The sequence below is a fragment of the Anguilla rostrata genome, chromosome 18 (assembly GCF_018555375.3).
Source record: "Anguilla rostrata isolate EN2019 chromosome 18, ASM1855537v3, whole genome shotgun sequence".
Lineage (NCBI taxonomy): Eukaryota > Metazoa > Chordata > Actinopteri > Anguilliformes > Anguillidae > Anguilla > Anguilla rostrata.
The window spans coordinates 3,362,868-3,390,797 of record NC_057950.1 but is presented as its reverse complement, the minus strand read 5'-3'; the positions used below and the strand labels follow the sequence as shown (position 1 = coordinate 3,390,797).

At 45.8% G+C, this 27,930-nt stretch overlaps 4 protein-coding genes across 31 annotated transcripts; 2 read left to right on the top strand and 2 right to left on the bottom strand.

Annotated features, from left to right (window-relative positions):
- Positions 1-912: 912 nt before the first annotated feature.
- On the top strand, positions 913-4,468 carry LOC135244916 (arginine vasopressin-induced protein 1-like). 5 transcript variants are annotated; one of them, XM_064317590.1, is made up of 4 exons: positions 913-1,138; positions 1,555-1,614; positions 2,683-3,059; positions 3,633-4,468. In XM_064317590.1, exons 2-4 carry the CDS (start codon positions 1,570-1,572, stop codon positions 3,871-3,873), a joined length of 663 nt encoding a protein of 220 aa, XP_064173660.1. In that variant the 5' UTR covers positions 913-1,138; positions 1,555-1,569; the 3' UTR covers positions 3,874-4,468. The 5 variants fall into 5 exon arrangements, with proteins under 5 accessions (XP_064173660.1, XP_064173664.1, XP_064173663.1 ...); XM_064317594.1 differs by lacking the exon at positions 1,555-1,614 and having other exon boundaries at positions 915-1,138; positions 2,710-3,059; XM_064317593.1 differs by lacking the exon at positions 1,555-1,614 and having other exon boundaries at positions 916-1,148.
- A 3,909-nt stretch (positions 4,469-8,377) lies between these two features.
- LOC135244796 (phosphatidylinositol 4-kinase type 2-alpha) lies at positions 8,378-17,214 on the bottom strand. Its single transcript, XM_064317364.1, has 9 exons — positions 16,742-17,214; positions 13,888-14,088; positions 13,214-13,345; positions 12,518-12,671; positions 12,344-12,405; positions 12,021-12,120; positions 11,761-11,894; positions 11,173-11,232; positions 8,378-10,877 (listed from the first exon to the last, which is right to left on the bottom strand). Exons 1-9 carry the CDS (start codon positions 17,078-17,080, stop codon positions 10,716-10,718), a joined length of 1,344 nt encoding a protein of 447 aa, XP_064173434.1. The 5' UTR covers positions 17,081-17,214; the 3' UTR covers positions 8,378-10,715.
- Positions 17,215-18,490: 1,276 nt separating this feature from the next.
- pgam1a (phosphoglycerate mutase 1a) lies at positions 18,491-24,700 on the top strand. 23 transcript variants are annotated; one of them, XM_064317495.1, is made up of 6 exons: positions 18,491-18,802; positions 20,163-20,437; positions 21,893-22,073; positions 22,738-23,958; positions 24,038-24,380; positions 24,555-24,700. In XM_064317495.1, the coding sequence occupies exons 1-4, from the start codon at positions 18,664-18,666 to the stop codon at positions 22,905-22,907; spliced, it is 765 nt and encodes a 254-aa protein (XP_064173565.1). In that variant the 5' UTR covers positions 18,491-18,663; the 3' UTR covers positions 22,908-23,958; positions 24,038-24,380; positions 24,555-24,700. The 23 variants fall into 23 exon arrangements, with proteins under 23 accessions (XP_064173565.1, XP_064173563.1, XP_064173564.1 ...); XM_064317493.1 differs by having other exon boundaries at positions 24,451-24,700; XM_064317494.1 differs by having other exon boundaries at positions 24,038-24,419.
- Positions 24,701-25,937: 1,237 nt separating this feature from the next.
- mettl18 (methyltransferase 18, RPL3 N3-histidine) lies at positions 25,938-27,922 on the bottom strand. 2 transcript variants are annotated; one of them, XM_064317469.1, is made up of 2 exons: positions 27,641-27,922; positions 25,938-26,999 (listed from the first exon to the last, which is right to left on the bottom strand). In XM_064317469.1, the coding sequence occupies exons 1-2, from the start codon at positions 27,752-27,754 to the stop codon at positions 26,091-26,093; spliced, it is 1,023 nt and encodes a 340-aa protein (XP_064173539.1). In that variant the 5' UTR covers positions 27,755-27,922; the 3' UTR covers positions 25,938-26,090. The 2 variants fall into 2 exon arrangements, with proteins under 2 accessions (XP_064173539.1, XP_064173540.1); XM_064317470.1 differs by lacking the exon at positions 27,641-27,922 and adding an exon at positions 27,475-27,617.
- Positions 27,923-27,930: the final 8 nt, after the last annotated feature.

Here is a 27,930-nt window from a genome sequence, read left to right as displayed (position 1 = left end):
GCATTGTGGAGGGGGGGGGCGGGTATCAGGGCAGGGGGTGCGTATGGTGTTTCAGCATGTGCTGGTATCTCTCTGTGCATATGCCTGCTGAAACTTGCATGAGATATAAAGTTTTTTTTGCAAAATATCTACTAAAATAAGAGAAAGTTGACACTCCCATTGGAGAGCACATTTTCTGCATGTATAATTTGGATTACTGTTTGTGCATGCAGTACAGTAGTGAGCCTTTAATTCTTCGTAGCATAACATTTTCTTGTCGCAACTGCAATTCTCTGACCGCTGAGCGATGGCTTGTTACACTTGGAGAACTGAAATTAAGGTTGGAGCAAAGCTCTGATGCCCAGCAACTGCCCAACCACCAAACTCTGAGGACCCTTATTCTGGAAAATGTCCTTGATCCAGTTAGAACCGGTTCTGGTTATACTTCAGAACTATTAATGTGCCGTATCACTTAAATATTTCAGCATCTTCTCACAGGGCTTCAATCATTGCAGTTTGTACAAACATTCAAAGCGGTGTACTCCAAAAGTAGTGCCGTGTAGCTGCACTGACGGCACCACTCTAAGATAAAAGGTTTATTCTAACTCAAGTATGAGATGAAGTTCAGTTCATTTTCAGCAACCTGAGTCTGAACCCAACAGTAATGAGTGAACAGGCACATGCTGCGGTACCGTGTGTCCTCTGACGTGACACTTGCTGATGTAATGCTGTGTTATGCAAATCATCACGTATGGACGAACAGAGTCAGCTAAACCCCGTTTCTCTCGCTCATTTAACAAATCCATCACAGTCCGCATAGGGCCCGGGCATTGACGTCAATGGATTACGTCTTGACAAAATATGTGGCCGGGAAGGCGCGGTCAACTAACCACGCCTCCGAATGGCCTTATTGGCCAGAAAAGGCGGCGCCCCGCCTTAGGAGCGGAGACAACTCTCTAGACACGACCTCTGAATGGCCACTGACATGCGGCAAGATTGCATCGCCGCTGCAAGAATCACGTTCTTCGGCCGTTTGAAAGAGGTTGGCATAAAGTCTCTCAGGGCTCTGGTGTACCTGATACATAGTGAAAACGGCAACTAATCATGTTGTGATGCACCATTTGAAATACCGAGAGAGCGTCGACCGTGTTCGCAGAGGGTAAGAAAATGTATGCTATTTATGGGAGTTATTTTCCATAACTAAAGGATGTGTCTGAACTTGATATTTGAATGAACACCGCGTTGTTTTTTGACTGTTCATCTTAGCCACCGATGTGACTCATCAGTATCGCTAATTAGACATCTTCTGTGAGTCATTGTCAGTGGATAGCCTTCAACTGAACGCAACAAGCGAAACGCGCATCTTGTCTAGCATTTATACCGACTGCTTTTGCAATACGGGTATCCCCAAATAGATACAGAAACCATGCTCGCAATGTTTAAGTTACTGCTTTGTCCGGACAGACATCGTATTACTGTGGTATTGATCGTGCCAGTTGTTATTTATTCACATAGCGTTTGCTTCATTACAAAATGTGCAGTTTTCTTGGTGTAGTACTTCTAGTTTTCCAACAGTGTGTATTCAGAAGAATGAACAGAAGTGCGTCAAAGTGTTTCCAGGATAAATGTGTTCAGGTAATCTTAACACTACTTTTTTGATGAACTTCTGCTTTATCTGAGAAATTAAGGATAGATCTTTTAGGGCCATGGTGACATTTGAAATCGTGTAAATTGTCTGGAATATTAGGGTACGTTGTCAAAGGGCTCAATTGTATAAAGGGAAGTGTGTTAAAACCCTCTGAATGTCCACTGAGAAAGAAAGTCTTAAAAAGCTGAGAGGTGAGGCCAGCCAGGCATAAAACATATTGCCTTATAGTGAGAATTAACCACAGAGAGCAGGTGGAAAAACTTTAGTAGAGAGAAGCAAGGCAGTATCAACCACAAGGAAATTTCAACCATACCACACCCTCGGTGCCAATGTTATGTTTTCCTTCATTGGAACACTGCGCCATTATTTGAATAAGGATTAAAGAGCAGTGTACAGTTTTTCGGCCATTTTATGTTTATTAAGACCTGACTGTGTGTGTTCTCTTGTGTGTGTGGGGGAAAAAGCAGACGGACCCTTGTTCACAAGCATCTGGACAGCGATGGGGTTTGAATCCCAGTTTCACTTCCTCTTTCCTGTATTTAGTCTTAAATAGTCATGTCAGAAGCCGGCACCTCGTGTTCATTGGTTCCTGTGGCCGTCTCTCCTAATGGAGCCCGCGCAGAAGACCGAGCAGCGGCCTGGCTTTGAATGCGGTGGTCCTGTGATCACCTCTAATCTGGGGACAGCAGGAGGACAGAGAACCACAGTTACCTTTGACCTGAGTTCAGTGACTGTGCTCAGACCAATAATGTTCAGTGATTGGATACAGTTTCAAACATTGACCTGAGTTCAGTGACAGTGCTTAGACCAATAATGTTCAGTGATTGGATACAGTTTCAAACATTGACCTGAGTTCAGTGACAGTGCTTAGACCAATAATGTTCAGTGATTGGATACAGTGTCAATCATTGACCTGAGTTCAGTGACAGTGCTTAGACCAATAATGTTCAGTGACTGGGCTACTGTGTCAGTCATTGACCTGAGTTCAGTGACAGTGCTTAGACCCATGATAGGTACCGTGTAGGTATAGTGACTGTGCAAGCTTACACTTACAGGCCCCAGGGGTGGGTCCCGTGGGGAAGGTGCTGAAGACACCCCCCCTGGGCAAGATGGAGGCTCCAGCCACACCCCCGGCGTCCACCACGGCGGGTCCGTCCCAGCCATGGCCCCTGGCGGAACGCCGCGGCCGGAAATCCGGCTCCTCCCACATCTTCCGGGGCGTGAGCCTGCAGCAGCTGCGGGGGCTGTTCCGCACGGCGGGGGACCAGCATGCCGAGCGGCGGGCGGAGCTGGTGTGGGGGCAGGGCGACGCGGCCAAGCTGGCGCAGGCCCTGATTGGCCTGCGGACGCAGAGGAGGCGGAGCAGGCTGCGAGCTGAGGTCGCCGGGGAGGCCCCTGGACCCGCTTGGCTCACTGAGTTCGGACATCTCAGGTGAGAGACACCGCCCCCTTCACTATCCCACCAATAGGGTAAGGGAGAAGGGGCAGAAGTCCAGCCTGGCAAGACATATCAGAATTTGGTGATGGGGGCTGATGGGTTAGATATATGAATTTGGGAAATGGCTGATGGGAAATTAAGTCATTGTTAGCAGTTTTTTTTTAAATAACTCCTCAGTTTAGACAGGCCCCACCTCCTTCAGCGTCACAACAACAGGAAAAGCCCAGGATATGCCAGTGCACCCCAGTTTATCACTTCCCTGCAGTGGTTTAGTAGCGATTGTACTCTATTTGAAAATGGACCCCCCAGCAGGTCCCTCCCCCCACTTTGATCAAACTTTACTGTAATGCCGTGTGACTGTAATACTGTGGAGTACCACAGGAGCAACATATTAACTTTTACAGGTGTATACTGACACACAGCAGGTGAAGTATCTTTCTGGACAGTGTAGCAGGAGTCTCAGGCAGGATTTGAACCTGCAGTCCTATTGTGCATTATTTTTGCCATGCAGATTCATGAGGAATGCAGGGTTAAATCTTTTTTTTTTTTTCATTTCCATGTTTTTAGGATAAATGAGGGTGTGTTGAGCAGCCCAAATGAAGACAGCATTGTGGAGAGGGAAACAGAGGACAGAACAGACCTGCAGGGGGCAGCGGAGAGCCAGGGGGAAACGGCAACCGCGGACCACCCCGCCAGCTCAGAGCGGCCCCAGGCCACGCCCAAGGGGCGTCTGTGGGGCGGGGCTGGGCCACGGAAACAGGGAGGGGAGAGGAACTCGGAACGCTACCTCCACCGAATCTTACACTGACGGGACAGTGCACCCCCTGGCCTAGCAGATTCTACAAACTAACCAGACTGTTCCTACATCCCTTCAGTACTCCCACTCACTTAGCAACGGGAGGCTGTGGTCGGTTCCAGGTGTTTACGGTGCTTCCAATAGTCTATCGTCCACTGTGTTGTTCTTGTTCTTCATCACACTCCTTGATATATTTTTAAAACCAATTTTAATGTGTTGGGAATCAGTTGAACAGAAAGGAGACTGAAGATTCCATGTTAAGAGTACAGAGTTGAGTATCTGGTGTGTCTATGACATCTAGGGCTCCACCTCCACCTGGACTGACGGTGACAGACGGGACAGTGGAAAATTTTCTTTTGCTTTTCCTCACTAAGTGACAGATTCATTTATTAACAATTCTAGAAGTAGTTTATGTTGAACTGGGTACAAAAACCTTTTTGCTATCAGATGACAGATGTAGACGAGCTGATGTACTGTAGAAAAAAAAAGTGTTCTTATGAAATCATTTGTTTGACCGTTGGTTTTAACTTATAGAATTGTTTATAGAAAACTAGAGCCTCTTAAATAATAATATTAGAGTAATTCCAATAAATGATTGAAACTAAAATGGGTGTATATTGACTTCATTTTCCAAAGTGTCCTTCTTAAGAGAAAAAAATAAACAAACAGTCCCTGTGTGTTACGTTGGCGAAGCTGGCGGACAGAGTGAACTCTGGGAATGTTCCTCAGCCTGTGACCGCAGGGAAGCAGCAGGGTGTGAAAATGGCGGTTTTGTGACGCGTCTGGTGCCTCCCAAACATCTCGGTGTGACCCTCGATGTTTTGGAATGGCGGCCCTCTGAGACTCGAGCGGCCTTACGGACGTCCCGCGCTTTCCCGTCACGCGGCCTCGAGCGAACTTTCAGCGTCATCACAGCACATCGCTGAATATCACACAGCTTCTCTCGCCAAATACAGTCCCCCTCTGAACTCCAGAGCTTCTCTCACCAAAATACAGTCCCTCTCTGAACCCAAGAGCTTCTCTCACCAAAATACAGTCCCTCTCTGAACCCCAGAGCTCCTCTCACCAAAATACAGTCCCCCTCTGAACTCCAGAGCTTCTCTCACCAAAATACAGTCCCCCTCTGAACTCCAGAGCTTCTCTCGCCAAATACAGTCCCCCTCTGAACTCCAGAGCTTCTCTCACCAAAATACAGTCCCTCTCTGAACCCAAGAGCTTCTCTCACCAAAATACAGTCCCTCTCTGAACCCCAGAGCTTCTCTCACCAAAATACAGTCCCTCTGAACCCCAGAGCTCTCTCACCAAAATACAGTCCTCCTCTTAACCCAGGCTTCTCAGCCAAAATAAGTCCTCTCTGAACCAAGAGTTCTCTCTCCAAATAATGTCCTGTCTGAAACCAAGAGCTTCTCTCACCAAAATACAGTCCCTCTCTGAAACCAAGAGCTTCTCTCACCAAAATACAGTCCCCCTCTGAACCCCAGAGCTTCTCTCGCCAAATACAGTCCCCCTGAACCCTAGAGCTTCTCTCACCAAAATACAGTCCCTCTCTGAAACCAAGAGCTTCTCTCACCAAAATACAGTCCCTCTCTGAAACCAAGAGCTTCTCTCACCAAAATACAGTCCCTCTCTGAAACCAAGAGCTTCTCTCACCAAAATACAGTCCCCCGAACCCTAGAGCTTCTCTCACCAAAATACAGTCCCTCTGAACTCTAGAGCCTCTCTCACCAAATACAATCCTCTTCTCTTTCAAAAATCCGCAAGGGTTTCACAGCCTACGCAAAAAAAAGAAGAATTCTTCTGGAACAGTGATTCTCTTTCTTCAAGAGTTATGTTTCCAATGAGTTTGGACACAGCAGGGAAAACTGGAATCTAGAGTGTTCCAGAGAGGATGGTCCAGCTCTTATCAGCTTGTTATGTCTAAAGCTGAGATGGCCAAGGCTTTTGTCCTTGACCGTACATACATAGTAGATACACAGCTGGCGTCTTCCGGGAGTCATCATTGGAATTAACAGATATTTGCAGAATGCGCTACGTGCATATTGTCCCTCGGTTAAGGTTTGGCACGGGGCCCGGCGTGTTTTCACTGACAGTTTGGCAAGCCGAACATTCAACTAGATTTGAAGAGGAAAAAGAGCAATGCTCTTTACGGCTTCAAAGAAATGTGCCAGTGACAGGTGTTCATAGGAAAGAGGGATGACATGAACGTCCTGCAAAAATCCAAAGTGAATTCCAGGCCGCTCTCTCGCCTGGGATTTCTCCTGGATATTCAAGGAGGTTCTTTTGGTTTCAATAGAGCTGACTGTTTCTCGATGGCCTAACTGCACTGTGTGAACTTGTGACCATACTCGTAAACTGAATCAGACTGCTTGAGGGGTGATTCATACTTTGAAAAGCTTGTCATTGACAGGCTCACAATCCTTTCAATACATTTATGGCAGGACATTTTGAAACTGAGCAGATGAAATTTCAAAAGCATTACTTCGGTATCCCACTGCTAAAGGACACACTGTGTACTTTAATCGAAGGAGCCTGGACTATACACCAACTGACACAGGACAAAAACTATGGCCTGTTTTAGTTTTCATCTACTGGACTTATTTCTCTGAAAAAGTTTCATCAGTGCACAACGGCCTACAATTCTCAATTTATGTATCTAGAAATATTAATGAACTTTCTTGTAATAGCAATTTAGTAGCAATTAAAGTGAGATTCTCAGTAGATTTTGCAGTTGGACAGCATTGCTGCAGTTATACCACTTGAGGGCTAACGGGTCAACAAAGCACTTATCAAAGGTTAACTTTTCTCATTTGGTTCTCCTGTAGATCTGGGGCCTGTATCACAAAGCAGGGTTACTGAGTTAGCTGGGTAACTGTAACTGCACCAAATACAACCCGGAACAGCTCTCTCTCTACTTCAGTCCATGCTCCAGATTTGGGAGGGTTCTGGGTTTTTTACTCAGTGATTTAGCAATCCTGCTTCATGATACAGTGCCCCGAGGTTGGTTCTGGAGGTCCACTGTGTATGCTGGTTTGTGTCACAGCAATTCAGAGGATACAGGAGAACCCCATCCTGTAAGCTGCCGAGTTTTTAGAACACATTGTCAAGGACATGAAACTGGTCATGCGGATTGCTTCAGAATCACAGGATCGCTTGTGTTAATATTCTGTGTTATGGAAAGAAAAGGAAAAAAACTGAAATTCTGCCAAGGGAACAGCCTGGGATCACAGTAAACACAGGTAAACAACATGGATTGCATTTCATCACGCCAAGTGGCTTTGTCATTTCTTCCATATGGGAATGACTTTAAAGAACTCCACCCAGAATATAATTTAACATGTGGGTCCTCACTTTAACAGTAATGTATTGGTCATTTAATTTCTAATGTAAGTAGTCTCATAGAATATAATAATGTAATGTCCCACCCCAGCAATGATGTCACTTGGTTAATAATGCCTCTCCTCTCCCCATTTCAGAGGACAGATTCAGAAAATTTAGCAAAGGCTGAGAAAAAAGACACAATGTCTTAAATGTTATAAATTTGAAAGACAGATAAAACAATATTTGCATTGGCATTAAACTGGTTAAAAAGTATAAAAACAAATTACATTTGTAACAAAGAAAATATGAAGCTATGAAGTTAATGGTTTTGCTCATTCTAAAAAAACAAGCAGTAATTGTGTTTTGGAATTTATTTATAATAATTTTAAAGAATTAATAATATAAATTGTAATTTCTGTGCCCTGTATAAAACGCATCGCTGGACTTCCATCTTTCCAAGGTAGTGTAATATCAGCATGATGTCCCAGAACTGAAGTACGGCACAGATAGTCCCAATAAAGTCCTGCTGTTGTTCTCCTCACAGCAGGATCAGGAAGTGTGCCTGTTACGCACCCTTCTCCGTATTTCCCAATCCACAGCACCCTCTTGTGGAAAGCCAAGAAACTTCAGCCTAGAACATCTGGCAGCCCGCTTACATTCTATTCAGCTTCGGAACGCCTCGGGGTTACCAACGAACCAGCAGGACACAGACAGCTCTCTGCGTCACGGGCATTATAAATGTGCAGTTTCTGGGTTTCCGCGCAGAGACTTTAAATGCAAACTAAGTGGAATCGATGTGTCACTTGTCCCGCCGCGGCTGAGGATCGTTCGACAACTAGCTGAAGCATTCTCGACCACAAAATATAATCAGCGAGGTTCGGAAAGATTCTACCGTAAAAGACGGAAATTATAACTGCCGTCAAAGGCCTCCTTCCTGGCGAATTTCAAAGTTCAAAATAATTAGAACGCTACGCTCACCAACAGCAAGCGCTACCAGGCAACGGACTGTCTGAGAACAAACTGGCCAAGAAGGGGCTAATTCTACATAGCCCTGGAATTGTGAGTCATATTAAATAAACACAAATGTCTCTTGTTCTATACAATATTCTATTTGTGTCTTTGATTCTTCCAATGAATGGCAATTTATGATGTAAATAGTCCATAAAAAATCATATTAAATATAAAAAATGAGGAGACATTTTAATAGTGTAGTACAGTAAATATGTAGTTGTATTTCCTTTTTTAAAATACATTACATACAAATTATACAGTGCATTGTCAGAACAATACATTTTAGGTCAGTTTGGTAGTTACAGCAGTACATACTAATAAGAAAGAAAATCCATTTCATGAAAAAAAAAAACTGAAGAAACAGGGGAGACAGTGAGAAATGCCCTCTTTTCAGACACCCTCCCCACTTCCCCCATGGACTAGTCCAGGCTTCTTGACCAAGCACAAATTCAGCCACAGTTCTCTTGGCTGTCCAGGTAAGGTCCAGCACATGCCCGCTGACTGCAGACAGTTTGCAAAGATACTCAAGGATAAAGTGTGAACTCGTCAGCGCCCCCTAGCCTTAAAGACTGTCAAATCATTCAATAGAATGAGCTGCAAATGAGATGGGAAGGGTGCACTTTGAATCTGTTCAAGACATTAAAACCCATCCACACACAACTTTGTACGCACTCTCTTGTTTAAAATTGTCCCGCGCCAGCACCATCTCCCAAGATGAAACTGTCGGTCACTGTGGATAAGAGACCGCTGAATTAAATTACAAACACTTTGCAGTTTGAACAGCTGCAACATGATAATCTGCATGGCTAATTATGTGCCTGTTTACAAAACGTAAACCACCAGTTTATTTTACAGAAGTGCTTTTCTTCACAGGCCAGGGGTGCACAGTTTTAGTTACAGTGGGCACGGGGGCAGGCCCTGCTTTTAGCCTAGCATAAAACACACAATGCGGCTACTGAACCAATCATGCTCTTCCGTTCAGACCTTGATTAGGGTGATTGAGAACACCCTGAATGGGAGATGGTTACCGCCCTTACTGCGCTGAAAGAGAGACACCAGTAGAGGAGCCCCCTTGAGGATGAGACCGGAACTGCAAAGGCATGCAGAAAAAGAGCCACCCACTCAGCAGCACCCCAAATACAACACCCTCAAATTGCATCGAGGGCAACAGTCTGAAACCGAGGTAAACCTAACGATGAACGTTCCTCTCGTTACCGGAGCCTGAAGTTCAGGAAAGCGACAGAAACGAAACTTTAAAAGGAAACCCCAGGAAGGCTCAGGTTGGACAGAGCGAGCGGACAGAGCAAAAGGCAGGTTTATAAAAGCACTCCTGGGATTTCACCTCCTCAGGGCAGCCCACAGAACCTTGCCTTTCCCATTTAAATTTTTTGGACATGCCGATGCTTATATGGACAGGAGCCTGGTCTTCAGACTCTTCACTGTCAAAACCTTACTTTTATTTCAAAATCAAAAGTACCGAGTGACTCACCTTTACCTGCAACATTCTATGGTCTCCACTCCTGTTCAGTTCTCTCAGAATGGCTTTTGCTTCAAATAAATCTGTTACGCTATATTACAATTTATACGTGTGCATGTGAATGTGTGCGCACAATATTATTATATTCATTACATTATTATATATATATATACATACATGTTTATATACATATTCATATATTATGTGCACATGCTTGTGAGTGTGCATGTGAATATATATATGCCTGCATCTGTGTCTATGTATGTACATGTATTTTATACATCTATGAATATATACATATACATATATATATATATATATATATACACATGTATACATACACATGCAGGCATATATACACACACAGACACGTGCTCACACACACACAGGCACACTCGCGTCAACACACATACACGTTTAAAACAGAGCTGAATAAACCCATACTCTAATCCCGCACTAGTTCATTTCTCACAGGGTGGATTTTCAGTTTTCTCAGACGTACAGCTCTGACCCAACACCTTCTGCATTTAAATGGGTGTGTGGCTTCCATCTCTCCCGTGTGAACAGGAACTCCCCAAATCGCTGGTCCCAATCTTAACTTCTCCTCTCAGAGTATGTGTGGGGGGAGACAGACCCCCCTGCCCATTCCCGGCTACATTGGTACAGTCCATTCCATAAACATTCGTTTGCATGGTAACGGGGGGGGGGGGAACGCCACCAGGAATGTAAACAGGCCCTGTCAATCACAGGGAAAAATGACAAGAAGTGTGTGTATTGTGGGGAAAGGGGGAGGGGCAGTGACTGGGAGTGTGAGATGGGCAGCCAATCAGAAGCCGTACTTGGGTACTCTGCCCGCCCCCTAGCCCTTCAGAAAGCAGAAGGCACCAAAAAAAAATCGAGGGAGGGTCGGCCCTGCGCTCCACGCCGCCCCTCTCTTCATCCAACGCCGCCGCACGTTTTCACCATCCCGGCGCCCGAAAACTCCCCGTTTGAGTGCGTTCCAGTCTGCGGTACGCTCGTACCCGACCCCTCGCCGCGCCACGCGGCTCTACCACCAGGAGAAGAAGGGGCGTCGGCTCTGGAAGCTCTGCGTGTACGACTCGCTGTTGGCGCGCTGGGGGGCCCTCGCCGACTCCACGGTCACCGGCGGCATCTGCACCAGCTGCAGCGGAGAATTCCCCTCCTTCAGCGCCTGGCTCAGGTTCAGGATCTGAAACGGCCGCACATCAGCCTCAGCGTCAGACAGGAACACGGCTGGGGCACAATCAACAATCAGCCTTAGCGTCAGGAACAGGAACACAGCTGAGGCACAATCAGCCTCGGCGTCAGACAGGAACACCGCTGAGGCACAATCAACAATCAGCCTCAGCGTCAGACAGGAACACAGCTGAGGCACCACAGCACACACACGCACACACACACAGGAACACAGCTGAGGCACCACAGCACACACACACACGTGCACACACACACACACACACACACACACACGCTTCCCTGCTCACCTGCCCTCTCATCACAGAGATCTGTCTGTGGAACTGGCCTCTGTCAAAACCAGGATCTTTCTGAAAGGGGAACACAAATGCATACACATACATGTACATGTAAATTATTAGTTAATTATTAAATAGCAATAATAATTATTATCCCAATCCTGATTAGCCTGATCTTGGACCTGCACACCCATTTGGATATGAGGTAAAAACAAACTGACAGCTGAGTAACTCTGAGAACTTGGAAAGCCATTTTATCGCTATTATCATTTACCTTCATCACTGCTTTCATCACACAAGCTAAGCTAACTCTCCCTGAGCTTCACTTCAATGTATTTTACTATTTCAGGTACCAGTGATGAAACAGTGAGGCTTCGCAAACCCCATAATGGGTGGGGCTACAACGAAACATCAATCACTGACTTGCTTGAGCCAAAAGATTTTGCCGTCTTACAGCACAAGACAGTGTTTTGGTTTAAATCTGTGTCACTCCTAGCATACAACCCTTTTTGTGTTCATGAAACCTCACAATCCTGCCCCTACCTGCAGGATCTTTAAAAAAAAATAAAACCTGGTCCCTTTCCTTAACTACGTAATCACCTTGAACAGCTCGTAGAGGTCTTCCTCCAGGTCCTTGATGAAGTTGGGGTCCGAGAATTTGGGCAAGACGAGGTCCTTGATTTCCTGAGAGAAGGGCACTTTGGCCTGAGCCAGCCAGGCCCAATAGAACGGATCTGTGGGTGAGAACAAGAGACAACCAATCAGGCATCGTCCCGTGGCTGTGAATACTTCTACCCGCCCCTATTCTGACTTGGCAACTTTGGGAATTTTGAAAATTCACCGAATGGAAGTGTACTCACAAGCTCTCCAGGAGTCCGGGTGCTTCAGGGGGAACGCTAAACCGTTATCTATGGCCGCTAGCTTGATAATGGGCTCCTTCACCATCACCCAGTCCGTGTCCTGCCAAAGGAAGAGGAGATGCAGGAGTTACACAGAGTTACTGTCCGTCCTGAGACTGGATCATGGAGGACTGCGGTTTTACATTTTACATGCGGTTGTATTTGGTGTAAATCCTGCTCCAAGGCCAGTTCTGATCCAATGCTAACCACACTCAAATGTGGTTGACCCCAAAAAGGATCTCAAGCTTTTTCAGCCCTAGTGCCAGCTGTCAACATCAACTCACCCTGGCCTCCCCAGCATCCATTGGAAGGTCGTATTTTAACAACCAGTTGTCATTCCCTCGATCTGCAGGACAAGAAAGACTTTCTTAAAATCAAAACATTTTTAAACGTAGCTCAAATTCTCCTTCGAAGCACAGTTTGTTCTCCGTGCCACCGGAGGGCGCCCACGAGCTCACCTGTGTTTCTGATGATGTAATCCAGCACCACGAGTCTCTCGAACTGCAGCTGCAGCTGCCTGTTGGTGTTTTCGGGCAGGGGCTCCGCCTCAAATCTGCGCAGCCAGAAGTCCGCGTCCTTGTACCCTTCCACAAACAGCTGGAACGACCCCACCTAGGCCAACAGGGACAAACAGCCAGATGAACTACCTCTTTTACTGAACAATCCATTAAAACACCAGATTCTCATATTTCTTTAAAAAAAAACTGTGTAGATCCATACTTTAAGGACAGTGGTGATATGTTTAATATTGCTTATTGCTGTTGATAATTAGACTCACTACACTGAGATAAATGTTTCAACTTTTTTATTAAAATAATGAATTTGCTGGTGCAAATTATCCACAATTTTCCCTTCATCTTGTTTTTGAACATATGTATAATGATTACATTTTTGATCATGAAAATCCATCTCCCCTCAAGGTAATCATTGCTGAACCCAACAAAAGCACTGAATTAGTGTCAGTGCTCTCTCTCTAAAGCAGAGCGAGTCGCTTGTGAATTTTGGGGAAAAACTCCACTTGACAGGACAGGTGGCTATAACAGTGAGACAGCTCCTTTACCCTCTTAACCCCCTTTCTCCTGCTTGCCTTTCTCCACCCTGTTTACTGTGGGGGGGGGGGGGTGTTTGGTGAGGGGCACGTCAGGGGGACCTACTTTGGGCGGAAGCCCTATCCGGTGGAAACACTGGCCCACTTTGGGCACCTTCTCCAGGGCCAGCCTCTTGCCCCGAGACTTCACCCGGTCGATGGCGCTGTAGTTAAACGTTTCACTGGACAGATACACAACCTGAGAGAGAGAGACAGAGAGAGAGAAAGAGACAGTGAGTGGGAGAGAAAGAGAGGGAGAGAGAGAAAGTGAGTGGGATAAAGCAAGTTGAATTGAATTTAATTGAGTGGGAGAGAAAGAGAGGGAGAGAGCAACAGACAGTGAGCAGGAGAGAGAGAGAGAGACAGAGAGAGAGACAGTGAATGGGAGAGAAAGTGAGAGTGACAGACAGTGATCGGGAGAGAGAGACAGTGAGTGGGATAAAGCAAATTGAATTGAATTGAGTGGGAGAGAAAGAGAGGGAGAGAGCAACAGACAGTGAGCAGGAGAGAGAGGGAGAGAGTAGGATACTCTTCAGATTACTTTATTTCTTTTAATTTTATAAGATTTGCTCTGATTAAATATTTATTTATAATATTTATTATATCTGATCACAGTAAACATGCACTTACTCATATTCGCCACTGAGTGAGTGAGTCAGTGAGTGAATGAGTGAGTCAGTCAGTGAGTAAGTAATGACACCGCAATGCACACAGTGAGCAGCACTGGGCCCCGGGCCTTACCTTGGTTCTGGGTACGATGTTGAGCTCCAGCTTCTGGTCCACCAGGCTGGCCCCAGCCTCGGACAGGTAGCCCTGGTTCAGCACCAGGCAGTCCCGCCCGAAGAAGCAGGGGCAGCACAGCTTCTGCAGCCACTTGGTCCACTTGGGGTTGAGCTGACCGTACGGCTCCTCGTTCTTGGGCTTGAACACCCCGATGACCTTCTGCAGGAAGCGCAACAAAAAAAAAAAAAAAACCAGCAAAATTACAGAGAGTTACGCTGGAGATCTGGGCGATTCTCATCAAGGGAATTTGAGCTGATTTGACTTCCACACGGAAGAAAACAAGATCAGCCACTATCAATACCGTCCCTGGGAATCTACAGTGTAGGTAGAGGGAAAAACTCTCGCCAAACTAGCTTTATCACCCAGGAAGCCGTCTTTTGATCAAATCAGACATTTTATATCACTTTAAAGCACAGCGTTAATTTTCACTTTCTATTTCATAATTCCAGAACAGCGCAGAAGGCGGGAGAAGAGGGGACAGGAAGTCTCCACCGTCAGGAGCACCGCTGACGTCTGGCGAAGGCCCTCGCCACACTCTGCAGTTCATCCTGCCAGTTGACCAGCGACCCGGGGGGGGGGGAGCCATTACGGCTCATCAAAGAGAGCAGCCATTGTGGCTCAAGGGGGGCATTCTGCGGAGGGCTAACTGCGTGGAATTGGAACGGTCTGAGACCCATTACATCAATGAGATTAGCATAAGTTCCCTCACATGACCGGCTCTGAAGCTCCATGAGCCCAATCGAACACAGGGCCGCACTGTAAACCGCCCCCACGGTCCCTTTCTACCTCGTAATGACCGCTAAGGAGGTAACATTTTTCACCCCCTCGGCCTTAAAAGAGCGTAAATAAACAACGCAGAAACACTCCAGTAATCTTTTTACTACATCTACATACGGGGACATGATGTAACACAGGTGTGGCAGCAGCATCGGGAGATCTGTGCAAAAACGACCCAGGTCCTGGAAAAGCCGCAGAGCCTGACGGTTTTTGTTTTCACCTCAAATACAACAACGACTTTAGACCCAAGAGACCAAGTGAGGTGATTAATTAATCAAGCAAGAGGCCAAGTAACAACAAAACCCAGCGGACCCTGCGGTTCTGCAGGATCTGGCTTTGCCACCTCTGGACTAGGTGCTTGTACCACGGACACACGGCAGCCATTTTAAAAGGAGCCCCTGCCATGTGCCTGACTGAAAAGGTGCAGCTATGGGCGTCGCAGCCACGAAAGGAAGTGCAGCAGGTATGTGGCAGATCTCACAGGCATGTGAGCAATGCTGCCAGTGCACATAACCGAATCCTCACAGATCCACATGGCCTCAGCTATGTCTACGGCAGCAGAAACACAGCCATGGCTGATCCGTTTCTGGATTTCACACCAACTCCTGCCCTTAATTATTCACTCAGTCCCAGTCATTTGTTTGACATTTACATTGATAAAGAGGTAGACTGCACACGGCCTCGGTTCGATAACGTTTTACTGCGGTCTGATACTGGAGTGAATCCGCATGGAAGAATGCAGCTTTATTATAACTGGCCGGATAAAAAAAAGGTGCATAAAGCCAGCCATCCACCGAGTTTCAGACCTGGGACACATTCTAGTGAGGGGCCCAGGGAGATTCTGCCACAGTCCCACTAACATCCACAGTGGGCGGAGCTGCCACTCAGCCACAGGGGGCGGAGTCACAGAGAGTGCTTAGTGTCCTGGCCACCCTTCAGGCCACACTCCTCCAGGTCAGGCTTTAGGTGGAGTCGCAGTGATCAGAGTTCAGTAACAGGTAAGGGAGTGCTGTACCTGTGTTTGGCACAGAGAAGCCAGATTGCACCTCATCAGTAAGGGCTGGTGTGCTTCATTTACATAACCCAATCAGAGGATCGTACTTAAACATCATCAAGGCTTGATTGTAATCTGTCAAGGAGCATCTTACAATAGAATTGCACGTATGTAGGCCGACATAAGATTACATTCAGGGCCCGATTTAATAAGACCTTTAGCATGTGCAAGACCTTTAAATACAGGCAAACCGACAAGACCAATGATTGGTCGTGCTATTTGTTTTGCACCCATCATTGGTTGTGTCATTAGTTTTGCGTGTGCTAAAAGGTTTTGCACGGTCTGAACGTATTGGGCACTTAACCGTTCCAAGAATTGCAGCCTATTTGTTTACATCGATGTTACTTACATCCAAGGCGATGACTAGGGCTACAGACCTCATTCTATTTTGGTGGTTTTCACTGTGAAAAACGCTTTTAAACGAGTGTGATTAAAGTTGAAAACAGGTGTGGCCAGGACTGTCAGTTGCATAACAAACCGACTAAGCGCTGTCACATTATAAAATTACACGGTTACAGTGTGAATTCCAATATCTTACAGTGAGTGACACAATGGTATGTTAAAAGCGAAAGCGTTTTTTCAAAGTTCTGTTCTGATGCTGTCTACCATTCTGATTTATTTCCTCCTTAAATCGGCTGCAGATGTCTTACATTAAACACATTAGGCTACGTCGTTTAAATAGATATATTTTTCTTAGATTGAGACATTCGTGGAGGAACCACAATGTCATCACATGAAATCAAGGGAATATCAACTAACATCAAATCCGGGCCTGAAGGTTGCTGCATCATGGTAGTTCGGTTGATGTTTCAAGTCGTTCTGCCACTGCTAGGTAATCAAACCGTTTTCAAAAGAACCCTTATCCAAAAGAAGGCCCGGAAACTATGACACATCGTAATCCCAATACTATGTTAATCCCAACATGTCAATTGGCCTTCTTAGAAGTAGGCTAATCAATGCAACAATATCAAAAACTCTCACCATCTGCGAATCTTTGACGAAATAGCTGCCACTGGAACCTTGGTAAATTCTTTCAGGGAAAATCCCCTCCTCAATGGCTCGCTCTGCTTTTCGGATGATCTCCCTGAACTCTGGATCCTCGGGGAAGTCGTTCCTGTCGTGGTCGCGCGGAGAGTTTCCTCGGTCCCGGTCGAGCAGCGGCTGTCGCTCTCGGCTGCGTCCGGGGCTGCCAGCCGGGACCCGGACCACTGTGCCCGGCGTCCCTTCAAAACCGCCCCGCGGACTTGTGGGGTCGGTAGCGCAGTAGCTAAGGTCGGAGGAGTCCTGGAGAGGGGAAACTAGGGGGCTAGTTTCGTCCATTCCGGAGAAATAGTACAAATACGTTTGCTAAAACAGCGTAAACAATCCACAGAACAAGGTGTAAAGTACCCAATGCTTGCCTGTGTGGAGGGCTTCAACAAACAGATCAGCTGACTGTCAGCTTCCGGAAAATAGCCCTCCCACCAAACAAAATCATTCACTACTGGGTACCAATCGTTTTAAAGTCCCGCCCATCCGAAGCGCAATGTCCGTTGCCATTGGCTACAAACCTGGCCTCATTATTATAGGAGGAAACCTAGTTGCCTAGTTGCCTCACAGTTTGCTAAACGCTCAGAATGTTGGGTTTGCGGAAGTGTCCTGTCATGCTTTGTTCTCAAGCAAGTAATCCGTGGCCTGATTAAATAATTCCATTATCTTTTGATGCAGGAATTTTCATGTTGAAAATTGATTGACCAATTGACAATTTATACCGTATATATATGAATGCTAATATTTTTACATTCACAGTTCTTAATATTGTGATTTGCTGCTGATGTAAAAATGTGTAAAGAAAAAAAAAACACTCATTATTATTATTTTTCATTGCATGCTTCCCAAGTCTTGGCTTCGCTTACTGCATCTCAACAGTAAAATCAAAACTTGCATGGCAACACAGCAGCTCTTGCTTTGGCCATTTATAGGTCTTCATAAATGTTTCTTTCACAACAGTTTGGATTTTGGTAACAATGGAAAAAACATCATCACGTTATTTTAACTTGTGGATGCGTTTTTAAAAAATGTTCTCTGTGTATCACAAGGAAATTATTGTGTCTCTTCCATGACTCCAACATCCAGTCAGGTGGGAAGAGGAATCTCATTCTACAAAATATGTTTATTGGCAGGCTCATCTACATGTCTCAAACATCGTGTCTGCACTATTTATGTTTGAAGAATTTCTTAGAAGGATTTATTATTGTCTCTTCCTGTAAATAAAATATAATATCAAGTAAATATATATTTTTTTTTTTCTTACTTATACAAGAGCCTATTATTGTTATTTCCGGGCAATAATATATTTAAAATAGAAATCAGAAAATATCTATGCTGTTCTGTAAATCATAGGTTCTCAAGTAATACAGGCCTGACCGTACAAAATAGAAAAAAAGGAAAAAACATTTTCAGAGCACAAGTGGGGAAGCGGGGTACACAGAGTAATTTAGATATCATAAATTAAAAACGATTATTTCAGATGGACTATGAAACGGATTATGCACTTTTCGGTTGATTTATAGGTCTCCGTCAACACTAGTTTTTACGTTAAGTGAAGGTCACATTTCTTTGCACGGCGCAACATAGTGACATGGTGCTGACGTGCGGAAAGAGGTGTTCTCGCTACGGCACGCTAGCTGCTTTTCCATTGGGTGAAACGTTTGTAGGAAGTACTGATACGCAATTCGTGTCAAGTTCAGAACAGTCTTCGTCCAATCACACGGTATCAGATTTATGTACGTGCAGTCGGTCTTCTTTATCATCGGCCAGCGGGTTTGCACAGTTTTTGCACGGATTTTGCACACTGTCTGTTGAAGCTGTCCGCAATTCAGTCCTTTTTTTAACCGTTACCAAACGAGGTTAAACTTTGCAGAATGGCCGCGTATAAACTGGTGCTGATCCGTCACGGAGAAAGCTGCTGGAATCAGGAAAACCGATTCTGCGGCTGGTTTGACGCCGATTTGAGCGAGACTGGGGAACGCGAGGCGAGGAGAGGTGGACAGGCCCTGCAAGGTAGGCTACTGTCCGTGTTAGCTATTCTGGTGTATTTACATTCATCAGTCATTGTGTGACAGGTGTTCAGGCGAAAGGCAGGTTGTTGTATTGGTTGTTGCTTGTTTACAGAACATTACCGGCTAACTGTTGCAGCATATTAGTGTGGGGTATCTTAGTGGCGTGGGGGTGTTGCTTGCTCTTAATTAAAACGAGCAGACAAATCTATGGGAAATAAGGACCTTGAACTGATTTCATCGATTATACCGGCACAGGCGCCATGTTGACGTAATATTTAAGTGAAAATGGGTCTGATGTCAAATACTTGGTGTTCCCTCCACGGAAAACGTTACACATGCAGTGGGGAGTGAGTGGCTAGGTTGCGGGGTGATTACTGTCACGAAGGATAAAGGTTGCACGGAGGCGAGCCTTTGCAGACCTGCTTTCGTCTGCTTTGACAGAACCTCCCCTCTCTAGCATCAGGGTCCCTACGGTGTAACTCCGCCAATTTCCTCTACTTTCGTGCTATTCTGTCCGTATTTGGTACATTTACATGTATTGGTTAAAGCGGCGTTGCTCCGGCCGGAAGATGGGGTAATTTTCCAGCGAGTGCGAACGTGCAGCTTTGAACGTGCCGCATTACGTGGCGTGCTGTCTGGATTCTTCGTATATCGTGAAGGCGCATGTCCTGTCTGCGTTGCATATAATAACTCAGATTATATGTAGGATATATGTCAAGGTGATACAGAGCTGCGCAGTTGGAAAATTATATAAATTCGCATTTTGGGGTATATATGATGCATACTTCACTGGGGGAAAAAATCAAAGTGAAGGAAGTTGACTCTCTTTGAAAACCTTTTATCCATGTTTAGGTGTATAGTGGTGATCATAGTCATTACTTACTGTAAAGTAGGCCAATAGACTTCTCACATTATTGTTTTATTTTTGTTGCTGTGAGAATCAGAGAATGTTAGAGCCCGTAGAAACCTACCCTGCTGTCCTGCTGAATTGTAAGCACGTTTTTTGGATATGAATGCTCATACAGCACAATATTCTGAACAGCACTAACACACCTTGGAAAGCACCAGCATGACCGGTCAAGTGACCGTGCCACTCTTATTTGAATTTCTCTGCTGAACGTAGTTTTAAATTAACATAGTCCTGTGTGTGTGTGTGTGTGTGTGTATGGGTAGGCCTGCTATGGTTCTAAATCAGTAGTTTAGTGCCTGATGTCTCATAATTACATTCTATAAAATGAGTTTGTGCCATTTTGAACATTGTACTATAACCAGTGCATAGAGGTAAACAAAAGCAGAGGTAAAAACAATTAATTTAAAAAAATGCTCTGAATGTGATCGGCCGTCTCATGACCCTTTCGCAGAGGCGGGCTACGAGTTCGACGTCTGCTACACGTCGGTGCTGAAGAGGGCGATCCGCACGCTGTGGATCGTGCTGGACGGCATCGACCAGATGTGGCTGCCCGTGGTGCGCACCTGGCGGCTGAACGAGCGGCACTACGGCGGCCTGACGGGCCTGAACAAGGCCGAGACCGCCGCCAAGCACGGCGAGGCGCAGGTCAAGGTCTGGCGCCGCTCCTACGACGTCCCGCCGCCCTCCATGGACGCCGACCACGACTTCTACACCGCCATCAGCAAGGTGAGGGCGCTGCGGCCCGCGCCCGACGCCAGCGCGTGTGTCGCCGTGCGTTACGGCTGGCCCGGCCGCGCAGTCATGTGATCGATCGATCGATCGATTGATTGATCGATCGAATCGATCTTTGTTTGTTCCTTGGTGGGAAAGTCGGTGTAAAAACCGGTGTTTTAAGTCTCAACATAGAACAATGGAAAAAAAACGTGTAAAACATGAGCCTAAAAACAGTTAAGACAGAACCCCCTACCTGCTTAACCATCCCCACCCCACCCCCCCCAGCCACTGGTTACAGTAGTGTTGAGTTAATCCCCATGACAACTAGTGACCCCCCCACCACCACCACCAAAATGAGTGCCAGTGGAACCAAGCTTTGACAAGCTTTCGCCAATCAGGCAGAATGTCATGTTTGCCCCTGCTAATCCATGTTAGGCATGCGACATTCACTGCGAATCCAAAACTTGTGCGCTGCACAATGAGACACTCACTGTGAGGAGATGTCAGCCTCTGTTTCTCATGACGCGTGAGGTAAATTTTCACCGTACCCCTTTTCCGCCAGGTTAGCATTGGTCCCTGGAACAGACCTGGTAGCCAGGAAAGATCCCTACACTATCCCCACTGAACCTCAGTCAGTCACACTGTTCCTGCTAATTTAGCCCTGGCCTCTGGTGAGTTAATGTGTTGCAGAAAAGGCCAGTGGTGCAAATTTCAAAGGACAGGCCAAAAGATTATTGATTTTTCAAGGCGCCCAAGGCTGTGGCAGTAACTGATGAAAACTGCTGATAAACATGAGTGTCCTTTCAGTAATGCGGACCTCAGTATTACAGGTACACACAGGTGTCCTTGGAGTAATGTGGTCTGCAGTATAACAGGTACACACAGGTGACCTTGCAGTAATGCAGTCCTGGAAAGCACTGTGCTGTAGATTTCGGGTTTGAGCAATCCAGCCCATGTTACGCCATTCACTCCACACCTTAAATGGAATTGATTGCTGCATCTGTTCAGCTTCCCTTGCATCACTGACAGAAACAGAGTTTCACATGCACTTATTTCCTGTATGCATTTCATGTGTGATGGGGTTTTCTAGCCACTTTTTCTGTGGTTTATGACTCTGCGTTATCAGCACCTCCACCATTTTCAATGTAGATCATAGATTTATTAATTTATTTGGGATGTATAATTGTAACAAAAAATACATTTTACTGCATTTATTTTACTGAATGCATGTGCTGATTTTACTGAATACAAATACATGTACTGTATGTGCTGGCCTGTACCTGATCAATGACTTGTATGGGGTGTCAAAGAATAATTACTCTCAGGAACAAATTAAGCTGTGTTCCCTGCTACATGTAGTGCATATACAAGGACTTGTTTAAGTTCATAACACTTTAAAACATGATTTTGAACACAGCCCAGGTGCTTGCGTTTGTGTAAAATCTGTCTTTTTTTCTGTTGTGGCAGGACCGTCGCTATGGGGACCTGACGGAGGACCAGCTGCCCTCGTGCGAGAGCTTGAAGGACACGATTGCCCGCGCCCTGCCCTTCTGGAACGAGGAGATCGTCCCGCAGATTAAGGAGGGCAAGAGGGTGCTGATCGCCGCCCACGGCAACAGTCTCCGGGGCATCGTCAAGCACCTGGAGGGTACGAGCGACGCCGTCACTCACCCTCAGCTCCGCCCCCACACTTACAGACCAATAACATTACTCACCTCAGCTCCGCCCCCACACTTACAGACCAATAACATTAGTCACCTCAGCTCCGCCCCCACACTTACAGACCAATAACATTACTCACCTCAGCTCCGCCCCCACACTTACAGACCAATAACATTACTCACCCTCAGCTCCGCCCCCACACTTACAGACCAATAACATTACTCTCGTCAGCCTCACTTCCACCCCCACACTTACAGATCAATAATGTTTATTACCTCACCCTCGGCTCTACCCCCACACTTACAGACCAATCGATTACCCACCTCATCCTCAACTCCACCCCCGCACGTACTAGCCAATAGCATTCCTCTTAACAGATTCTCTTCCGGGTTGGGGGTGGGGCTAAAGCACTAACTGTGTTCCTCCTGGGGTCATAGCTAATGTGTTCCTCCTGGGGTCACGGCTAACGTGCTAGCTGTGTCCCTTCTAGGGTCATGGCTAACATGGCTAACACACTGACTGTGTTCCTCCTGGGTTCGGCTAACGTGCTAGCTGTGTCCCTTCTAGGGTCATGGCTAACATGGCTAACACACTGACTGTGTTCCTCCTGGGGTCGCGGCTAACGTGCTAGCTGTACTCTTGTCTCGCAGGCATGTCAGAGGAGGCCATCATGGAGCTGAACCTGCCCACAGGGATCCCCATCCTGTATGAGCTGGACAAGAACCTGAAGCCGGTGAAGCCCATGCAGTTCCTGGGCGACGAGGAGACCGTTCGCAAGGCCATGGAGGCCGTGGCTGCCCAGGGCAAGGCCAAGAAGTAGGAGGGGCCTGTGTGGGTGGAGCCAGAATGCTACGGCTGGGCGGAGAGTGGGAGGGGCAATGATCTAAAGCTCTCGGAGGGCCACACCTTTGACATTCATGCACCTGGTGTGCCAGGTTTTGGGGATTAACGTCCATTTCAATTTCAGTCAGTTCAGGAAAATTAATTGCAAATAATGTTCCCCTTAATGTTCTGTGAGGATTTTTCAAGAAAGAAATTGAATTTCAGTTTATTTCCTGAATTGACTAGCTTCAAATGGAATTAAGCCCACCTCCCTTCATAGTTATTGTAACACACCTGCATGTAGACTAATTGTACTTTACACTGGCTGTGAATATTATAATACAGCAGATTATTTATGACTGAGATTATACTGATAGACCAAAAATAGATTATGGACCAGTTGATTGACCATAGCCAAAAGACAAATCTAGAACATTCCACTGATGTATTAGGTGTAAATTCCATATTTTTTAAATCAAGGCCTATTTCTCACAGACATTATTGTATCTGTTTCGGAAATGTAATGTAATGTCTGTAAAAGCGATGACTTATTCACATGGACCATAAACAACTCCGGCTAATGCAGACTGTCCTTCGGCTCGTTTGGAAACCAGGCCTCATCCTTGCAGATCTTTTCTGCAGTCTCATGGCAACCGCTGTTGCCATGGGACCGCAGAAGGAGGTTCTGTGCAGTTCTGAGCTGAATGTGACAGTTTAGAATACCTGAATGACACCACAGCAAGCCTGCACCATGCTTCTCAATCCCACGTCTGCACCTGTAATGCTGTACTTTAGTGTTTTAAAACCGCTGATTTTAATTTATTCTACATTCCTGAGTTAGGGGAACTTTATACAATGCAGATCCATGGGCAAGTTGAGCAAGTCAGGACCTCACTGAGAGCGGTGGACATTAAATACCCTCCCTCCTCCACCCCAGCGCCCCCTGCTGGTAGTTTACACGTGTAACATTGCTGTATCTGTGGCACTGTGTCATGCCCTGTTTCCCAAAAAGAATTGGCAGCGTAGTCAGCACCCTCCTGTGTGTGTGTGTGGGGTGAGGAGGGGTGAGGAGTGAGGGTGAGTGAGTGGGAGGAGTGATGAGTGAGTGAGTGATGAGGGGAGGAGGAGGAGTGAGTGAGTGAGTGAGTGAGTGAGAGAGAGAACAAGAGAGCAAGAGCAAGTCTTTTCTGAAATACACACCCTGGCTGCTGTTGTTTAGGGTCAGTATGTTACCCCACAAGTGTGACTTCCGTTCAGACTGCAGTTGCAAGTTGTTTTTTTTCCATCTTGTGCACGGCCAGTTGTTTCTACCTGTTAGCTGATTTCTGATGACTTGTTGCAAGACCGGCGTGTTTGAGTGTGTGATTGTGAGAGTGTGTGTGAGTGTGATTGTGAGTGTGTGTGTGTGTGGGTGTGTATGAGAGTGTATGTGAGCGTGTTTGAGTGTGTGATTGTGAGAGTGTGTGTGTGTGTTGTGAGAGTGTGCCAGTGTGTGTGATTGTGAGAGTGTGTGTGAGTGTGTATGTGTGGGTGTGTATGAGAGTGTGTTTGAGTGTGTGATTGTGAGAGTGTGTGTGAGTGTGTGTTGTGTGTGCCAGTGTGTGTGAGTGTGTATTGTGAGAGTGTGTGAGTGTGTGTGTGTAAGTTGTGGACCCCCCAGCTCTTCCACTGTTGGCTTGACTTTATCTCCAGTGTTCTGGCTGAGCGTCTCTCTGGTTAGGTTATTCTGCAGTGCACTGTCTGAATATACACTGAGCCCCCTGTGCCGATGTAATAAATGTGTGTGCAAAAGCCTCTGTGTAGCGCTGTTCTTTACTTGGGTTGATTATTTCTGTCATTGGTCTATTTGTTTTTACATAAAAAGTGAAGTGTGAGATTCCTGCTGGACTGATAACACTAAATGTGTGTGAATTATATTATTAGTTTAAAACTACTTTCCAACAGTAAATTTACAGAAGTGAATCGTGTAATAAAATCACTTGCCATTAATGGTAATGGGACATTTGAGCCAGTACTTCTGAGTAACTCTGGGGTTAAATCCTCATTTGAACGACAGAACAAGGTTCCAGCCTGTGTTTAATCAATGCGTGTCCTTAGTTTAGATTTACAAGTAAACACAAACATTGTACTTTTTCTGCTCAAACTCAGTTTGGCCTGTCAGTTTTAGTGATTGCCTGACTTGCCAGATTATGTTTGTGAACAAGTAAAAAATTGTCATGTCAAGGACAAATTCTTATTGAATCTCAGCACCTGTTTCCCCCCATACAATCCACACTGAACCAACCTGTTAATCCAGCATCGCATTTGTGTTGGGTGTGTCCTGTGTAGGAAGCAGGTGAGCAAGGAATCCATGCCTGGAGTTTTCACGGTTCTGTAAATGTACTACAAAAATATGCTGCCGCAATATCTTTATCTACGTAATCTATGGCCAATCGCAGAACGCATCAGTGCTACCAAAGATAACGGGCGGCAGTGTAGTATAATGGGTAAGGAACTCGAACATCAGTATTTCAAAATGATCCAGCTGAATTGAAACTTGTTCCTTTTGAACAGTCAGAGATCATGCAAAATTACAGATCATGGCCTGGATTCAACATCTGTCCTTAATTTGGCTGGTGATTAATTGAAAGTGTTTGTCTTTTTCTTCACAAACACAGTTTCGCAAATCCATTTTTTGGTGATTGTTGAATTTACCAATGTGTGTGAAAAGTCTTGTATCTGCATTTATTCATGGGTCAAAGTGAAGGACAGACTTCGTTTGAATCCAGGCCTAAATGCATGACCTCAACTAGACCCCCATCTATTTTAGTGATGTACAGATTAGACCCCACCAGTGATAGTGTGTGAGTTGGCAATGGCCCAGAGTAAAGCAGGTCAATACCGTGTAGCCCAAGAAGCACCAGACCTCATCATGCTCAAATCCATTCTTACCAGTTACAGGAGACCATATGCAAACCCCATAGGGAATGCCTCTTCTGAAGCAACAAACACACAAAATGCACCATTTCAGTCAGAAAATAGGCCAAGCTTCGAACAAAGCTTTAATTACAAAAAAGAGAATTCACACTGATGGTGAAATACAATAGCCACGTTCTTAGAAACAGTGAAATGTCCACTCCAAATGATTCTCCAAAGCTGCTCAGTCCAGAGCTGTAAATCAACCGGAACATTCAGTCACTGGTCAGGGTTTCTTGAAGCTCATGGCCACCACGTGTCTCTGGAGACCGTGCTCCACATTCTTCACGCGTTTCATTTTAAAGATGTCCTTCTCCTCTACAAAATTCTGGAAGAGGTACAGCCCGCCGCCGACCCCAAAGTAGTGCGCCTTCGTTGCCAGGTACACGAGACCTCCTTGGTCCAGCAGCCTGTGGAAGACCTCGTGCAGAGCTGGGTAATAGTCCGTGTTGTAGATAGTCTCAGAGGTCATGATGAGGTCATACTTCGGCGGCGGGTCATTTTTCAGCACCTGTGTGAGGAAGGTGGTCCAGCTGCCGGAAAAGAACCTGCACCTGGCCAGCTTCGAGTCCCGTGGTGGACCTGTGGCTTTTCTTTTTGGTGGCGGGCAACCATCTTTCTCTCCCTCTTCATCTCCTCCTCCTGCGCCACCATCATCATCATCACCACTATCATCATCATCATCTTCGCAGTTCAGCAGCACGTTGGGCAGCGTAAGCCGCTCTATCACTGTGCTGTTGTAGTCTTGAAAGTGCACCTCGCGCGCCCCTCTCCTGAGAGCCAAAATTCCCAGCAGCCCCGCCCCGCAGCCTAAATCCAGCACCCTCTTCCCGGAGAAGGCCTCCCCCTCGGCCTCCAGGTGCTCCAGCAGGTCGTAGGTGCACTCCCAGACCTTGAGGCCACCCTCGTACACGCCGGAGATGAGGTCGGTGTTCTGGGCCGCGGTCCGGGCCAGGACGTTCTCGCCGTCGAGCAGCTCGGACATGGTCAGCTCGAAGACAGACTCGTTCAGATAGTGGATCGGGGGCAGAGTCCCCAACGTGAACGTCTCACAGACGGCGTCCTCCAGGAGTGACTGACAGTCCAAGGGAGGGCTGTGTTCTTTCGCTTCTTTTACTTTTTCACAAGAAGGTTTCTGAAATATAATATAAGAAACATTATCATGAGTGACATTCAACAAGCAGACATCCCTTACACAACAAAAGTATACTGCCATATATTAAAAATGTTTATTGTAACATTTAGAGTAAAATCGATCTTATTTCACAAATTGATAGCACTTGCGTATGTAGCTATTTGGTGAAAATACTATTCGTATAGTCTTCCATTGAGATCAAATATAATCGATTATTTCAATACACTTGATCTCCATACAAAATAGTGAGGCGATTATAATGTCAGCTCGCCAGCCAGCACACTAATGTCTTTTTTGTTTTGTTTAGAGCTAGACCTTTTAAGGGAGCTACCTAACAAGTAACTAAACATACCCTACGCACGTTTTTAAAAAATATGAATTGCTTTTTACAAGTAATAATTTGGTAGACTAGAACAATATGCAACCTGGATAGCTTGCTCTATGCCATTTAATGTGGAATAAATATAGCCAATACTTGAATGTCCCTCCAGCTAGCATGCGATTTCTCATGGGACCAAAACAAACAAAATAAAGTTAGCTAATTTCCGAATAAACAACGTGATAGCGAGCTAGGCAGCTTGACAGACTTGAATACCATGTGGCTCGCTTAGCTAACAAACGCCACAAGGTTAGCTACGTACAGTGTCGTTCGAATCAACTGGTTTTTCTTCATGGCCTTGGTCCTTCTTAATTTTATCTTGGTTAACGGCTTCATCCGTTTTTATTTTCAGATCGAAGTTGAAGCTAAAAGCCATTACAATTATAAGAACAGGGGCACTTGTAAATTAAAATCTATGGCATTGCACGAATGCGTCCTGGCGAGTTGTCATGGGAAATTAAACTTCATTCCCCACAAGCCTTTGCAAATAAATGTAACTAATCGTTTTCTTGATAGTATTTATTTCTAGTACTTTTTAATACATTGTTTGCA

Excerpts from the sequence above, each read along its gene's own strand:
- LOC135244916 (XM_064317589.1), top strand. The coding sequence starts at position 1,513 with ATGTGCAGTTTTCTTGGTGTAGTACTTCTAGTTTTCCAACAGTGTGTA. Across the intron at positions 1,615-2,682 it reads TCCAGGATAAATGTGTTCAG|GCCCCAGGGGTGGGTCCCGT; the intron begins GTAATCTTAACA and ends TTACACTTACAG. Across the intron at positions 3,060-3,632 it reads ACTGAGTTCGGACATCTCAG|GATAAATGAGGGTGTGTTGA; the intron begins GTGAGAGACACC and ends CCATGTTTTTAG.
- LOC135244796 (XM_064317364.1), bottom strand. The coding sequence starts at position 17,080 with ATGGACGAAACTAGCCCCCTAGTTTCCCCTCTCCAGGACTCCTCCGAC. Across the intron at positions 12,406-12,517 it reads TTACATCATCAGAAACACAG|ATCGAGGGAATGACAACTGG; the intron begins GTGAGCTCGTGG and ends CTTGTCCTGCAG. Across the intron at positions 10,878-11,172 it reads TCTCTGTGATGAGAGGGCAG|ATCCTGAACCTGAGCCAGGC; the intron begins GTGAGCAGGGAA and ends CGGCCGTTTCAG.
- pgam1a (XM_064317489.1), top strand. The coding sequence starts at position 18,664 with ATGGCCGCGTATAAACTGGTGCTGATCCGTCACGGAGAAAGCTGCTGG. Across the intron at positions 20,438-21,892 it reads TCTACACCGCCATCAGCAAG|GACCGTCGCTATGGGGACCT; the intron begins GTGAGGGCGCTG and ends CTGTTGTGGCAG. Across the intron at positions 22,074-22,737 it reads CATCGTCAAGCACCTGGAGG|GCATGTCAGAGGAGGCCATC; the intron begins GTACGAGCGACG and ends CTTGTCTCGCAG.
- mettl18 (XM_064317469.1), bottom strand. The coding sequence starts at position 27,754 with ATGGCTTTTAGCTTCAACTTCGATCTGAAAATAAAAACGGATGAAGCC. Across the intron at positions 27,000-27,640 it reads CAGTTGATTCGAACGACACT|AAACCTTCTTGTGAAAAAGT; the intron begins GTACGTAGCTAA and ends ATTATATTTCAG.